Source organism: Corythoichthys intestinalis, chromosome 12 (assembly GCF_030265065.1).
Source record: "Corythoichthys intestinalis isolate RoL2023-P3 chromosome 12, ASM3026506v1, whole genome shotgun sequence".
Classification (NCBI taxonomy): domain Eukaryota; kingdom Metazoa; phylum Chordata; class Actinopteri; order Syngnathiformes; family Syngnathidae; genus Corythoichthys; species Corythoichthys intestinalis.
The window spans coordinates 26,431,374-26,447,805 of NC_080406.1; the positions used below are offsets into that span (position 1 = coordinate 26,431,374).

General features: G+C 39.0%; 2 protein-coding genes across 3 annotated transcripts in view; both read right to left on the reverse strand.

The window, feature by feature from the left end:
• Positions 1-888: 888 nt before the first annotated feature.
• LOC130927565 (protein FAM237A-like) lies at positions 889-5,087 on the reverse strand. Its single transcript, XM_057853501.1, has 2 exons — positions 4,508-5,087; positions 889-1,008 (listed from the first exon to the last, which is right to left on the reverse strand). Exons 1-2 carry the CDS (start codon positions 4,860-4,862, stop codon positions 908-910), a joined length of 456 nt encoding a protein of 151 aa, XP_057709484.1. The 5' UTR covers positions 4,863-5,087; the 3' UTR covers positions 889-907.
• A 7,779-nt stretch (positions 5,088-12,866) lies between these two features.
• LOC130926664 (disintegrin and metalloproteinase domain-containing protein 23) overlaps positions 12,867-16,432 on the reverse strand; it is a 79,924-nt gene continuing 76,358 nt past the window's right edge. For both annotated transcript variants that reach the window (XM_057851708.1, XM_057851709.1), the window contains exon 26: positions 12,867-15,922. In XM_057851708.1, coding sequence (XP_057707691.1) covers positions 15,877-15,922 — 46 coding nt within the window. In that variant the 3' untranslated portion in view covers positions 12,867-15,876. The remainder of the gene's footprint in view (positions 15,923-16,432) is intronic.

A 16,432-nucleotide genomic window follows, 5' to 3' on the forward strand; every position in this document is an offset into this window, starting at 1 on the left:
AAACATGTCCTCTGTTCTGGTGTCTAAATAATTGAGTGTTAGATTCATCTGCCCAAAGAACATTATTCCAGAAGTCCTGGTTTTTGTCTACATTCACTCTGGTAAACTTCTTCCTTGCACACTTCCCATGAAGGTTAAACTTGTTAAGTCTGTTTCTGATTGTAGAGGCATGCACTTTCACATCAACAGTATCAAGAGCCTGCTGTAGGTCCCGCGATGACGTTTTAGCATTTTTGGAGACTTCTTTTAGCATCTTGCGGGCTGCTCTCGGTGTGAACTTGCTTGGACGGCCAGACCTGGGCATGTTGGCAGTTGTTTTGAATGTCCTCCACTAGTAGAATATTTTCCGGACAGTGAAATGGCTGATTTTATATTCTTTCGAGATCTTTTGAAATCCCTTACCAGACTCATAAGCGTCTACAATCTTCTTCCTGAAGGCCTCAGACAGTTTCTTTAATCTCACCACGGTGTTTTCTCTCACTTCAACAGTCAGGGGCAAGCCTACTTCAAAATACTGGGTAATGTTGTTGTAATCATGTGCACCTGATGTGATACACTTGTGTGTGATTTTAGCCATTTTAAGTGGGATTAAATGTGGGCGTGTCCTAATTTATTCCTCAACAGAAATTGCATTTATTTAAAATTACATTTTACAGAAAGTAAAGTAACTTTTTTCAATTTTAATTGTTTAGTTCGATTACTTTAATCTCTCAAGATTGTTAAAATTGATATTAAATATCCATATGACCAAATATGTTAGAAAACATGCAGGCTTCCATAGGGTGTCCTATTTTTTTCACATGACTGTATTTAAAAAATAAACTAATGAGAAAGAAAATACAAAAATGGTAAATAAACTACAAACATCCAGTTAGTAAGTGGTGTCATGGAGTTTTATTAGCATGTATTAATTTTTCCTCTTCGTAGTTTTGATGTGATCTTTGTGTCTCACTCGAAAGCTCAGCCACAACCGCCAGTTTTCTCCTGAGCTGTTGATTTTGAAAGATTCTGGATAAGCACACACAAACACACACACACACACACAAACATACTTCAGGTTATTGTAGTACGTTTTACCGGGTCGAGCAATGTATGTGCAGGTATACAGTATATTGTAATGATAACAATCTAATTCATGAAGTATGTATATTACTAAATAAAGTAATTCAATATCCATTTTAGCTCCAAATGACATTAAACATTCAATACTGGTAAATAACAATATTATTATTTCATTGTAATTAGTTTTTCCAGTATTTTTTTTTCTTGTCTTAAATTTGTACACACCTCTCATGTATATTATCTTCCAACCAACATGTTGTTTTTGATATGTAGTAATCCTGCCCACAATTAAATGCACTATTATGTGCCTTCAATTGCCCCACAGGGACAAATAAAGTATTTTGAATTGAATTGAGTACTTTTGGAATTCTGTACAGTTTATGCAAACATTGGAGTGCACATAAAATCAAGGGCGTAGGTTTGCATAGGGACCGTAGGGACATAAGACGACCAACTTTTCCGGATACTCAAATTGTCCCCACCAACTTTTAAGCAACCTTATTTGCATTATAAGGTCATTCAAAATGAATGTGCCAAAATCAGAACACAACATGTCATAAATGAAAAACATTACAAAACTCTAGCTTAGACACATGTGTTGAACATCATTTCAAGTTTTACACATTACTTAATGTATTATTTTTGGCTCTATGGCTCTCTCTAAAATGTGTATTACTGCTATCCTGTGGCAAACACATGACATGACATACATTTATTATTACGTACACTGCTGGCCAAGTGTATTGGCACCCCTGCAATTCTGTCAGATAATGCTGAATTTCTCCCAGAAAATGATTGCAATTACAAATGCTTTGGTAGTAATATCTTGATTTTAGGGCTGTCAAAATTATCGCGTTAACGGGCGTTAATTAATTTTTTAAATTAATCACGTTAAAATATTTGACGCAATTAACGCACTAGGCCCGCTCAGACAGATTTAAATGTCAGTACAGTGAAGGGCCAACTTGTTAATTGTGTTTTATGGAGTTTTTCCGCCCTCTGCTGGCGCTTGGGTGTGACTTGCATATGTTATGTGGCGTAATGTCGCCCTCTGCTGGCGATTCAGTGCAGCTGATTATTTGGGTTTCGGCGCGCTTTTCTGACGTGTATATATGTCGACGCGAACTCACACTAATAGACAGTGCTATTCAGACCAGCTAGCGTCCGCATCCAGTATTCAGTGGCAGTTCTCATAGCCCCATCACACTGTTTGTGTCTAATACATGCATCGCTTGTGAATTATATTCCTCCTTTGTTTATATTCATGAGCATTAGATAGTTATTGATGATGTGTATTTGAATTTGTTCACATATATGGTGAAATGCAGTTACATTGTTAGATGCTTGTGAGCTAATTGGCTAGTGCTACTGCTCAAATGGACACGTGTGTGTACATTTTATGTTATTTTGTGATTTATGCAAGTTATTGACACATTGCCTTGTTATTTTCAGTTTTACAAAAATACAAGAAACGTGCTCCTGTCAAAAAGAGATGACTTCAGTAAAGCCCATGCAACATTGCCACACCGTCTGATTTCTTTTTGGAACTTATGTTCGCTATCTGTCAATTTGTGTACTCACACACATTGAGGACAGAATAGGGCTACTAGTTTATTTTTTGATTGAAAATTTTACAAATTTTATTAAAACGAAAACATTAAGAGGCGTTTTAATATAACATTTCTATAACTTGTACTAATATTCATCTTTTAAGAACTACAAGTCTTTCTATCCATGGATCACTTTAACAGAATGTTAATAATGTTAATGCCATCTTGTTGATTTATTGTTATAATAAACAAATACAGTCCTTATGTACCGTATGTTGAATGTATAGATCCATCTTGTCTTATCTTTCCATTCCAACAATAATTTACAGAAAAATATGGCATATTTTATAGATGTTTGAATTGCGATTAATTGCGATTAATTACGATTAATTAATTTTTAAGCTGTAATTAACTCGATTAAAAATTTTAATCGTTTGACAGACCTACTTGATTTATTTTGCCACACTGCAGTACTTGTAAGTAGTAGTTTGCAGTAGTAGTAGTAGTTTCAGCACTTATAAAACATGGAATAAAACTTGAAATGCATGCGTCCAAGCTAGAGTTTTGTAATGTTTTTCTTTTTATGACATGTTGTGTTATGATTTTGGCACATTCATTTTGAATCACCCGATTGTCTTCCTATATGTTGTAAGGATATAATTGACCCTACCATTATTAAATGACTCATTTTCATTATGTTCAGACTTACATTTACCCCTTTTCACTTGCGGAATGTGCCGGTCCACCCCCCCCCCCCCCCCCCCCAAACACACATTTGATTGGCTGATGACTTGTATTTATTTAAAATTTATTTATTTATTTTCTACTATATTTATTTAGAAAAGGTTTTTATTTGCAGCCTTCGCAGACTTTTTATTTTTTTTCCCAGATAATCATACATTAATCATAATCGAGGTCAAAAGTTTTCATATTTTGTTGAGGTTGGCTGTACTTGTGGACAAAAGCAGTAGTGTTTTACCTGAACGAAGGCTCCATTTTTATTATACCCTGACAAAGAAGTTTTTTTTTTTTCAGTTATATTTAATTTCTTTATTGCGACAGATAATGTTGAGTGGTCTTATAAGACAAATCTTTATATTTTGCATTATTGGATAGTTAAAAGATTATTTACAAGTTTGTAGTTATTGTGCATGTTAATATAATTTACGTTCAAATATTGCAATTTAAATTGCAAAAATTTAATTTAAATTAAATTTAAATGCTAATAAAATCCGGTCATTTATTCTGGAAGTTTTCAAAATGTTTCTTAAGCAGTTTTGAATTGAACAGGGGGGTCACTAGATGGGATGCACGTGAAAGTTAGTATAAATCAATAGATTTTTTAAAATATTTTTTTTGCATTGATCATTTGGCATATCAATTACCGTATTAGGTTCCTATTCATGAGAAATGTAGCCCCTGACCCCAGTTCAATAATCTGTTTGGTCTTATTAATGTCTCGTCCCCAGCAAAAAACTTCACATGCAGTTCATGCTGTTATATCGTCCCTACCAATGTTGACACCAAACCTACGCCCTTGTGCACCTTTATTATATCTAATGCCAACAGAGATACAAAGTAAACGCTCAAAAATATCCTGGCCAAATTTAGATTACATTTGTAATTATTTGTTGAATGGGTGATTTTTAACTTCTCATGACAGAAAAGGCTGAATGGATCTAATGAGTTACGATAAAATAAGATTAAAAGTCACCATCATTAAACTTTATTACTTTATTCGAGGCAATTTCTAAAAGTTAAATTATTTTGAAAAGGAGTTTGTCATCATTGCTTATAAAATGTATATGTTTAAAAAAGCATGATAAGTACTGTAGCTGTACTGAAATCGTAATAAAGTGATTTAATAACGAATATTCTTGATGGGCTATACTCACTGTCCGTGGTGAGCGAGTGCACGCTGGTGACATGCCGGCGTCCGAGGCCGTGGCTCCTGGACATGACACAGTCCAAGTAGAGTTCCCAGAAGACCCGCGCCAGGTCCCAGAAGAGCGTGGCGTGTTTGTCATCGTCCGACGTCCGGAGGATCACCATCAGGTCCCAAAACTCTGGCACCGTGTCGGCCAGCCTGGGCGAGCGCATCTCCAGGAGCAGAGCCGAAGCCGAGTCCCAGCACTGCGGGTTGGCGCGGGGCACGGTCAAGGGGTCCACCTGGCGGTGGTCCACCTGGAGGTGCAGGGGTACCGCGCACACGCAGCTCAGCACGAAGATAGTGACCACCAGGGGGGCCATCTGTAGGGCCCATTGAGCAACAGGCAGAGTTTGGCCTTTAAATGCATCATCGCCTAAATACACTTCAAATGGTCCACTTACCACTTAAAGTGTGAATAAGACAAGTGTTCAATGACAGTCCTCGGTGACGTCTCTGCCTCTTCCTTTTGCAAGCACTTATCACTTAACTTGATTGTTACAAATGCATGGGGCTCAATCTAAGTAAATCAAAGTGAGCGACTGTGTTGTATAGTCATGGATGTGTGGAGGAAAAGATATACCCATGGAGAAAAAGAAGGATAGAAATATTTCTTCAACCACTTAGAAGAATGCAATAAATGCGCACATATTGTCAACTAGTGCAGGAGGGGGGGGGGGGGGGGGGATGGGATGCAGTCAACAGACTTGCAGCGGCCTGGGGACAAGAGACCATTATAGGGGCCCCCTCCTTCCCACCCCACCCCAGTACTTTTAACGCTTTGCAAGCAATGACAGTGTCAAATTTCAAATGATTTAATTTGAGATGGACAGTTAAATTTAACAGACCATAATGTGATGTGACACAATATAAACAATTTCCATCTATTGAACCATGTAGGCGACAATTCAATACAACTGAGAGTGCTATGCCTGCCTGCTAAGCAACAAAACAGTATAACTAAACATCCATTCGTATTAGCGTTTGCTATAATACACAGTGGGTTGTAAACCTAAGATAAATCCAGACGCCAGACCAGAGTCTGTTCAGCCTCGCGCACCTGCTCCCCACAGACTAACATATATGCCTGATCTCCCATCAGCTTGTCTCTCCTCGGCTCAACGCGAGCAGCATGTCTTGTCATACCGCAGCTCAATAGGCTACAAGCGGCCGGTGACAGACAAAAGTTGGTAGTGTTATGGCTCTACCGTCCCTATGCAAACCTACGCCCTTGCAGTGATTTGTCTGTGATTTTATTTTATTAATAAGTACTAAACCACAAATACAAAATCAATTACCAGTAAAGTGTTAAAATTAGGGCTGTCAAAATTATTGCATTGACGGGCGGTAAAATGTTTTTTTTTAATTAATCACGTTAAAATATTTGATGCAATTAACTCACATGCCCCGCTCAAACAGATTAAAATGACAGCACAGTGTCATGTCCACTTGTTACTTGTGTTTTGTCGCCCTCTGCTGGCGCTTGGGTGTGACTGATTTTATGGGTTTCAGCACCATGAGCATTGTGTAATTATTGACATCAACAATGGCGAGCTACTAGTTTATTTTTTTGATTGAAAATTTACAAATTTTATTAAAACGAAAACATTAAGAGGGGTTTTAGTATAAAATTTCTATAACTTGTTCTAACATTTATCTTTTAAGAACAACATGACTTTCTATCCATGGATCGCTTTAACAGATTGTTAATGTTAATGCCATCTTGTTGATTTGTTATGATAAACAAATACAGTACTTTTGTACAGAATGTAAATATCCGTCTTGTGTCTTATCTTTCCATTCCAACAATAATTTACAGAAAAATATGGCATATTTTATAGATGGTTTGAATTGCGATTAATTACGATTAATTAATTTTTGAGATGTGATTAACTCGAATAAAAATGTTAATCATTTGACAGCCCTAGTTAAAATATTACCTCCATTACAGTAAAAGTGGAAAGATCACATTTAACTACACCCACTCAGATTATCATGCACAATCTGAAATATTGCAAATTAATGTGTTTGAATTTCTTGAATAATTATATTTTTTCATGAAAATGCGATTATCATTATGTTTGCATTTTGGAAAAATCTTCCATGAGTTATAGCCTTTTTCAGCATGGTCGGTGAAAGATGGGTAGTGGCGAAAGGAGAGAACGTTGACGATCCCCGGCTGCAGAAGCTAGGTCTAGGCATGTAGGATTTCACCTCTCGTGTAGTGAAGGAGCCTGAGCTAGTGCGTGAGGTTGAGAAGTTCTGACTAAATATTGTCGGGGTCACCTCTAATCAGTTTGTTTTCATAGTGAAAGGCACCGAGCAGGTGTGGGAAAACTTATTTCAGGCCCAATGTGGTGCCTGTACATTGGGATTTACCCCAGTAGGAGAGGGTAGCCTCCCTCCACCCTCAGGTCATAGGCAGAGTTTGACTTTAGGGCAGGGAGGGGCACAACATGTTGATGACCCCGAAACGCAGTATCAGCAATAAAATTAACTTACATGAATATTTATAATAATAATTTGAAAATAAGCGTTTTTTTGTTTCCCATCATTCTTGAGGGGAATTCTAAATCAGCCTGCTTAGGACTGCTTTTTCGCCAAGATCGTCATCCATTGAATATGATACGCCCGCAGCAATGCTGACAGCCCTCCTGTAATGAGTCACATGACATTTTGGAGGTAAAATGACAAGCAGTACTCAATTTGGACATTTAGGAATGTACGTAGTTCCCGTGCAGTGTACTCACTTTTGTTGCCAGGGGTTTAGATATTAATGGCTATATTTTGAGGGGAACATGAATGAACTCTATTATATAAGCTGCACACAGACTACTTTTCATTGTGTCAAAGTGTCATTTTTTCAGTGTTGTCCCATGAAAAGATATACTTAAATATCTGCAGAAATGTGAGGGGTGTACTCACCTTTGTGATACACTGTAAGTATTTAAATTCGAGTTTGAACACAACACCGGACTGAATGGAAAATTGATTCAGTATAAAAATTTTTTTTTTAAATTATGCGTGAACACAATTCCATTTCTGTGCTTTTACTGAAATGTCAGGTACACATATGACATCAGGTGTTATTATCTTCACAGTGAGCGGCCAACTTGAAATGTTCCTGCTGGGATTCGTCATTGTAATATACAAAGAATAAAGAAAAAAAAATCATACATTAATAAACTTAAGGAGAAACAAAATGTACCTGTAAAATTAAGTTCACTCACAAAAAAAAATAAAATCTGTCTTTGACAAATAAAAAAATCCGTCTGTGATTGTTTGAAAACGGTCAAACCTGCTGTTTTTCTCATGGATTATTTTCAAACTAATCTTCAGATTTTCACAGAAAAAACATACCTAATTGCTCCCATTCCCTAATTGCTTCCTAACATGACAGCATGGCAGCAATTGCTGAGGTTCTGCATGAGGTCTCTCTCGCGAAAAAACTGCTGTGCTTTGTAAGCCATTTGCTCAGAGTCCAAATGTCCTGCGTCAACATGTTCTGCTAAATCTAACGTCCGTTATTAAATCCCGAGAAATCTCATGCAGAACCTCAGTACTGCCATGTTGGGAAGCAAGGAGCACTAGCTTGATTCGAGAGCCACGTAGCTTGACTCGCTTAACTCAAACCCCGTCTAGTTCACGGCCGCCCACCGAGTTTGATGAGCCGATGACAGATAAAATTATTTAATGTGGTGCAAGGAGAACAAGAGTGCAAGAATGAAATAAATAAACAAATATTGTAATAAATAAATGTGGAAATAAATACAAATGTAAAAAAATTTTGAATTAAACCCAAATTTAAATAAATAAATAAAAAGTGAAATATATAAATAAAAATTGAAATAAATTGAAATTAAAAATTGAAGTAAATAAATATTGAAACTGAAGCATTTTAATGACACATTTAATAATGTATTTATTTATTTAATTTTTGCACTCCTGGTCCTCCATAGGGGTTGTCAGATTTTTCTCACTTATCAGATTATACTCCCGAAGCTTTTGTGGCGGTTATTAAGCACTCTTTATAATCAGTTGGAATCAATATTATCCAAAGGTGCTAAATAATTAAGTTAGACCATAAATATACATGTGCAACATGAACACGACATAAATAAATGCTTAACGGCACGGGGTAGACTTTAACAGTGAGAGAGCGGCGTGCAGTCGAGTAGAGCACAGCCACATGGTATTCCCCGGGTTACGAGCGAGTTCCACTTCTAGGCTGGCGATGTAAATCGGAATTAATCCTTTCAGTACCTCTAAATACAAAATAACTGTCCAAAAACATGTATTATACATCATAATAATAAGATCAAGTAAAAAAAAAAAAAAAAAATTGTGAGGTACATTGTGTTAAATGCCGTTATATTGAATGATTATTCGGGCCGATAAAAACTTTGGCCTGTACTCGCGAGTGAGCCGCTTTGCTCAGAGAAAAGGGCGCTATGGAAAGAATAGGGAGGCGAGAGAGGGGGGACATCATGGCCGTTCAAGTCGCCTCTTAACGCGAGCCCGCAGTCCGAATTAAAAATACCAGATCGGGACTTGCAAGAGGAGTCGGTGCCGGGGGAGAAGCAGCAGTAGCATGAGAACAAAGAAGAGGAAAGTCCAAAAACATCGCATTGTCGGCCAGGGAAGAAACAGAGGTTGGGGCAGGCAACATGACTCCCTGGAGCCAAAAAGGGTGCTTCTCGGGCAGACACATGAGAATCCAAGATGACAGCGGGTGGCTGTTTGAGCCCAGTTTGAGAAAGACACATTGTCAGCGGCCATGGAAGAACCGGAGGTTGGGGCAGGCATCATGACGCTCCCAAGCCGAAAAGGGCGCTTCTTAGGCGGACACATGAGAACCAGAGATGACAGCGGGTGGTACCTGACACCAGAACTGCAGGACGGCAGCGACACTGCTGGAGGAGGAGGCATGGCAAGATCTAGGTACTGTTTACGATATGATCCTTTTAATTTCATATTGGTAACCATGAAGGAACCACAGTTTTCATTGTTCAGACTAGGAACTATTATCTCCACTATAGGGCACTCATGCTCTTTGGACGAATAATGCTTCATCTCTGTAATTTTTTTCTCTCGCTGGAATTCAATTTTTTTGATTGATTTTTTTTCTTCTTCATTTCTTTGGCTTAGTGTGGTTATGTAATGGGTTATTGTACACTATCATTGTAACAACAGTTCATATAGATAACTTTGTGCTGAGAAAAAAAAAGTGTTTAAAAAAAAAAAAAATTGTAAGCAGTTACAATGTTACTCATTACTTGAGTAATCGTTTCAACAAATACTTTTTTTACTTGTACTTGAGTACATTTTTTGGATGACTACTTTTATGTTTACTTGAGTAATATTATTTCGGAGTCACGCTACTCTTACTTGAGTACAATTTGTGGCTACTCTACCCACCTCTGCCTGTAGTACATTTCTTTAAGGATCATAACTTATGCTCTGCAAATAAAAATCATATCTTGATGGCATACTAAGATAAAGGTTACATAAACATTAAATGGTCATGTTCATGGAGCAGAAAATATAATGTTGAGTATTGTTATACGAAATTTATATGTATTGCTAATCTTCTTGTGTATTGTTCAAAATTTTATAATTCAAGTAGCATCTATAGCGTTTCCTCATATGTGTTAGTCCAACCTGGCAAGTAAGGTTTCCGCCTGCATGAAAATCAAGTTGCACCAGTTTTCAGCACCCTATACAGTGCTGGCGAAAAGTATTGGCACCCCTGAAATTCCGTCAGTTAATGCTCAATTTCTCTGAGAAAATGATTGCAATTACAAATGCTTTGGTAGTAATATCTTCATTTATTTTGCTTGCAATGAAAATACACATAAGAGAATGGGAAAAAATAAATGAAATTATACACAAAACTCCAAAAATGGGCCGGACAAAAGTATTGGCACCATTTGAAAAATCATGTGATGCTTCTCTAATTTGTGTAATCAACAGCACCTGTTACTTACCTGTGGCACATAGCAGGTGGTGGCAATAACTAAATCACACTTGCAGCCAGTTAAAATGGATAAAGTTGACTCAACCTCTGTCCGGTGTCCTTGTATGTACCACATTGAGCATGGACAAAAGAAAGAAGACCAAAGAACTGTCTGAGGACTTGAGAAGCAAAATTGTGAGGAAGCACGGGCAATCTCAAGGCTACAAGTCCATCTCCAAAGACCTGAATGTTCCTGTGTCTACCGTGCGAAGTGTCATCAATAAGTGTAAAGGCCATGGCACTGTGGCTAACCTCCCTTGATGTGGACGGAAAGGAAAAATTGACGAGAGATTTCAACGAAAGATTGTGCGGATGGTGGATAAAGAACCTCGACTAACATCCAAACAAGTCCAAGCTGTCCTGCTGCATTTCGAGGGTACAACAGTGTCAACCCGTACTATCCGTCGGCATCTGAATGAAAAGGTATACTACTCTAAATTTAAAAAAAAAAAAAAAAAAAAAAAAAAAAAAAAAAAGCTACTTCACTTCTGACCGAGACATAAAAAAGCCAGGCTGGAGTTTGCCAAAACTTACCTGAGAAGGCCAAAAACTTTTTGGAAGAATGTTCTCTGGTCAGATGACACAGAAGTAGAGCTTTTTGTGAAAAGGCCTCAACATAGAGTTTACAGGGAAAAAAACGAGGTCTTCAAAGAAAAGAACAGAGTCCCCACAGTCAAACGGCGGAGGTTCCCTGATGTTTTGGGGCTGCTTTGCTGCCTCTGGCACTGGACTGCTTGACCGTGTGCATGGCATTATGAAGTCTGAAGACTACCAACAAGTTTTGCAGCATAATGTAGGGCCCAGTGTGCGAAAGGTGGGTCTCCTTCAGATGTCATGGGTCAATGATCCGAAACACACTTCAAAAAGCACTAGAAAATGGTTTGGGAAAAAGCACTGGAAACTTCAAAAGTGGCTAGCAATGAGTCCAGCATTGAGTCCAGACCTGAATCTCTCACCTGTGGAGAGATCTGAAAAGGGCAGTTTGGAGGAGCCACCCTTCAAATCTCCAAGAACTGGAGAAGTTGGCCAAAGAAGAATGATCTAAAACAGGGGTCCTCATTTGCCGGGCCGCGGACTGGTAAAGTCCATGGCGCATTTGCTACCGGGCCGCAAAGAAATAATAATTTATTAATGACTGCATTCTGGCCAAATTAACCCTGTGCCCCTGTTTAACACACCAATATACCTGTCTACTCTAGATATAATACTACAGGATAGATTAGAATGTCATCATAGAAATCCATTGATTGGACTACTAGCAGTACATCTTGTTTTGTGTATATAATATATCTATGTCCTCGATAATAACGTATTGCAAGGCCGCAGGCCATCACATTTGTTCCCGGAAATAATTAGCCCCCACACGAGCGAAGATGACTAGATAACAGACGTCTTAGGATATATTTTTTACGGCGAAAAGGGCATCTGACGAGCCAGAAGATCAGCCTACAACCTCGAAGACCCACGAACTACGAAGGAGTGGATTCGTGACCCATTTGTGAATAAACCGAGTGATTCGAGCACGTCTGTGCAACAGGAGGATCAGCTTGTAGAGATCGCAAATGACGGCGACCTTAAACGTACATTTGAGACAACAACTCTACCGAGGTTCTGGATTAAAGTCATTCCGGAATATCCTGACATCGCTACGAGAGCATTGAAAACCTTGCTACAATTTCGTATCTTTGTGAAGCGGGCTTCTTAATTAATGCTTAACGACAAGGCGAAGTCGTAAATGGTGAGAGAGCGGTGTGCAGTTGTTGTGTGCAGCTAACATGGCAGGATTTATCTGAGGAGAACTTTTCTACATGTCCCTCCATGATCACACGTAACTTAATATTCCTTTCTTTAAAGAAAGTTTGTAATGTTTACTTTGGAATCACTGCATTTGCGGCTATGTTTAACGTTACGCACATGCCCAGAACCGCATCGTTGCAATTTTTGATGGGTTGGAAAATTTGTCAGAACACCTGTCCGTGGAAAAAAAGACCCAAATAACACGGTCCATGGTGCAAAAAAGGCTGGGGACCCCTGGTCTTAAAACTCCAGCAGAGCATTGTAAGAAACTCATTGATGGATACTGGAAGCGGTTGTTCGCAGTTCTTTTGCCTAAAGGTTGCGCTACCAAGTATTAGGCTAAGGGTGCCAATACTTTTGTCTGGCCCATTTTTGGAGTTTTGTGTAAAATAATAATGATTTTTTATTTATTTTTTTTCATTCTCTTTTGTGTTTTTTCATTGCAAGCAAAATAAATGAAGATTACTGCCAAAGCATTTGCAATTGCAATCATTTTCTGGGAGAAATTGAGCATTATCTGACAGAATTGAAGGGGTGCCAATATTTTTGGTAAGCACTGTACATCCACAGTGAAAGACTAGATAGTTCTCAGCCTTCATGTACGTTTAAGCAATTGTTTTCAAACATGTATAATAGGGGTGTAACGGTACACAAAAATCTCGGTTCGGTACGTACCTCGGTTTTGAGGTCACGGTTTGGTTCATTTTCGGTACAGTAAGAAAACAAAATGCAAAATATAAATGTGCTAGTTGTTTATTACACACCTTTGTGCTTTCAACAATAGGAACATTAGCCTATACAAAGCTAGAATTTTGCTCAAAAAGTAGCGGGTATTTAAAGATAATCCAACAACAATTTGCCTTTCAGACCACACGTATTGGTCAGCTTTCTTTCTGAAAAAAGAAGTCCTGTGCTACAGAGAAAAGCAATCCCAATGACAAAGATTTTAACATGTATTTTACAAATGAAATGCCTCAATGATTTTTTTTTCTTCTCATGAACGGTTTTCAAAAGCTTTATTGGTGGATTTTCTCAAGTTAAAGTGCCACACAGAAGTTTATAAATTTAATTGTGTAAGCAGGATCTGTGTATTATTCTAATCATTTAATTACAGGTGTTTTAGCTCATTTCAATTTATTTTATTTAAATGGGCTATTATTTATTTTATTATGTGTTTATATTTTACAAAAGTGATGTAGTATTCATTTATATTGTATATTTTATGTTGTATAACTTTAGTTCCTATGTGAATATTAGTTCCTACTTGTTTTGTTGTGGTAGGAAGGTTTTGTATTGAACACGGGGCCGTGTTGGTTATTACTAAAGCAGAGAAGACAGCAGTAAATCAACAAAGACAAGTCAACTGTGTCCCGATCTACCACTCAAGAGATCTGATGGAGTCAAAAAGTAGGTTACGATTGCATATTAGTTTGAAAATCGACCGGATCCACCATCTTTTTACACGATTGACTTCCGTTCTGCCCGATCCTAGCTACCGGTAGTAGTATTGATGCAGGAGGGTCGCGTGTAGCGTCAAATAATAAACTCTGCCGTTCTTTTCACATGCGTCGTGTTGAGCCGCTTCTGGGACGCGTCTAACACGCGGCCGCACTGCGACTGGTGTGCATTGGCTGATTGACTCTAACGCCCGCGTTTCACTGCGTTCTCGCGGTGGCCACGTTGTCGCGCCGTTGACGTTTCTGGGTTATACTGTCCTACCGTTTTGGTCTGCGTTATAGTAGAGAAGACGGAGTAAATATAATCTACACCAAGAAACTGTAACCCGATCGACTCGCAGCCTCGAAAAGTAAGGGTTACATTACGTTAGAAACTCGTTTGGTACGCCTCCGTTCCGAACCGAGTACCACGTACCGAAACGGTTCAATACAAATACATGTACTGTTACACCCTTATTGTATAGTATATTTAGAGACAAGTCTAGGATTTCAGTTCACAGGATATTTAAGTTCACATATGCTGCCGGTAGCTGTTGAGGAAAGGTGTCAGAGAAAAAAACAAGTGAAAAAGAAGAGAAAGAGTTAAAATGAGTCAGTAGTTTATTGACTAGTTCAAGTGTACATGATGCAGTGAGAGAGGACTGTGGACAAGCAGATGAGGGACATGGAGGAAACACACCCACCACCATCTGGAGAGGACAACGAGAAGAACCCTGCACGAGACCTCGGTATGTACAGGCACCATTTAGTGTGAATATGATTAAAAACATCAGATGGGACACACGCGCGCACACACACACGCATAAAGAAGTGCTCTCAATTGCTTTCTCGCCATTGAAAATATGAGTAAGCTCTTTTTAGTGTTTTGTCTTTGAAGCAAAATGGAACAAGATGAAGGAGAGGCCAAATATAGAATTTGATGATTAGCGGAAAGTTTTTTTTTCTTTCAAATTCCACATCTTGTCCCTTTTGTGCAATATCTCTCCGTTGCATAGTAAATAAAAGTTAAATGTTTCATTGTTGACATGCACCTTATCTTTTTTTTTTTTTTTTTTTTTTTTTTGTAGCATATTTTCTTACAGATCCTGGGGGACTCCCATATAGAATTATTATAAGCCCACTATAGAATAGTGATTGCATGCAGCGTTTCCTGTCGACTTGAAACCTACGAAGAGGGTAAAAGGCTAAGCCGGATGTGGTGGTGCATTGATGGGTGAGCCCCGGCTGGACACGACAGAGGGCAAAGTGCTCCGTGTGCAACATCCATATGTTCATGGTGATTGCTTCTTTGGCTTTTTCTTCAACTTCAATACTGCGACGGGACCGTGTGTCGCACCTAATCTGGCTAGAGCTGACATGCTTCTCTTGGCCGCCCCACGACGAGGCGCCAGAGGTTTACATTTTTGGCCCCGCATCTGAATTATTAATGTTTTAATAGCCTGCTATAAAACATGCTAATGTAAACAAAAAAAGTCATTGGAAAATCATTTCAAAGATGAAATGCTAGAATTATGTACAATTTTCGACAGCATTCACTCTATGGCCTGTTTCTCACATGCAGCCCAGTGTCATACGGTCGTTTGAATGAGGCTTTTTCCTCCAGCATTGATTTCCTCTCCCTTTGGAAGGATGTGTTTTTGCTGAATATTCACAGCTTACGCAGCCATGCAGAGCCCGTGGAGAGGCGCTCTTCATGCCAGAGGGCCAGTATTAGCGCCTGACGCGTAGAGAGCAGGTGCCGGGTGTGAGAGCAGCGTGGAACCCGACTCGGCACCTGTGCACTGGCACTGAAAAAGGAGGCGGTAGAGGAGCTCCGTCATTCTACAGATCAGGCTTGCGTGTGATGGGTGATGTGAAAAGGCTAAAAGGTTGCGCGCGTCTAATGTCACTACACTGGAATTTGTTAAAATGTCCACTATATTCTTTTCTTTTTTTAATATGTATTATTATTATTCAAGTAAATCTAATGCCGAAGGTCAGCAGCAATAAGTGCAGTCCAGCTGTCGGGTAGCAAACTAAAGACGCCTCGGAGGAGTCCGTCAGTGATCGGCGTTTGCCTCTTCGGAGTTAAATGGCTGTGGCGTTGGGGTCGTAGCGCCGCTTCTTCACATTTCTTACGAGGAGATAAGAAACACATGTTAGTGTTTACCAACATTTCATCTGCCACGCGGCTAGTGCAACATGAACGTGCAGCCTCACTCAGCTCGTCCGTTTTTTCAAGATAACGTTGGTGAACAACTTTGAAATACAGCGTAAACCCGCATAGCCGCGATTCACTAAGGCTAGGTTCATACCACAAGTCTTAATGCTCAATTTTTGTCATATCTGTTTTTTAGCGTGCCCTTTCAGATTGCCTTTGTCCATTGAGCCCGTTCAAGTATCACGCATGCGCACTAATTCGCAGTCCCAGATGTGCTGTGCCAACTGACCCGCATGCGCAGGAGCATCAAAACAAATGCTGGCTCAACGTCATTCTACAGTAATTATATTTTGATTTCCAAAAGGAGGACACAAATACCAGACATAAATAATCCCTGTTTAGCCTTATATTCAAAATTTATATGGATTGATAGCATGCACGTGCACACATATACAGACAGTTTACCCCGACTCTCGGCCGTGT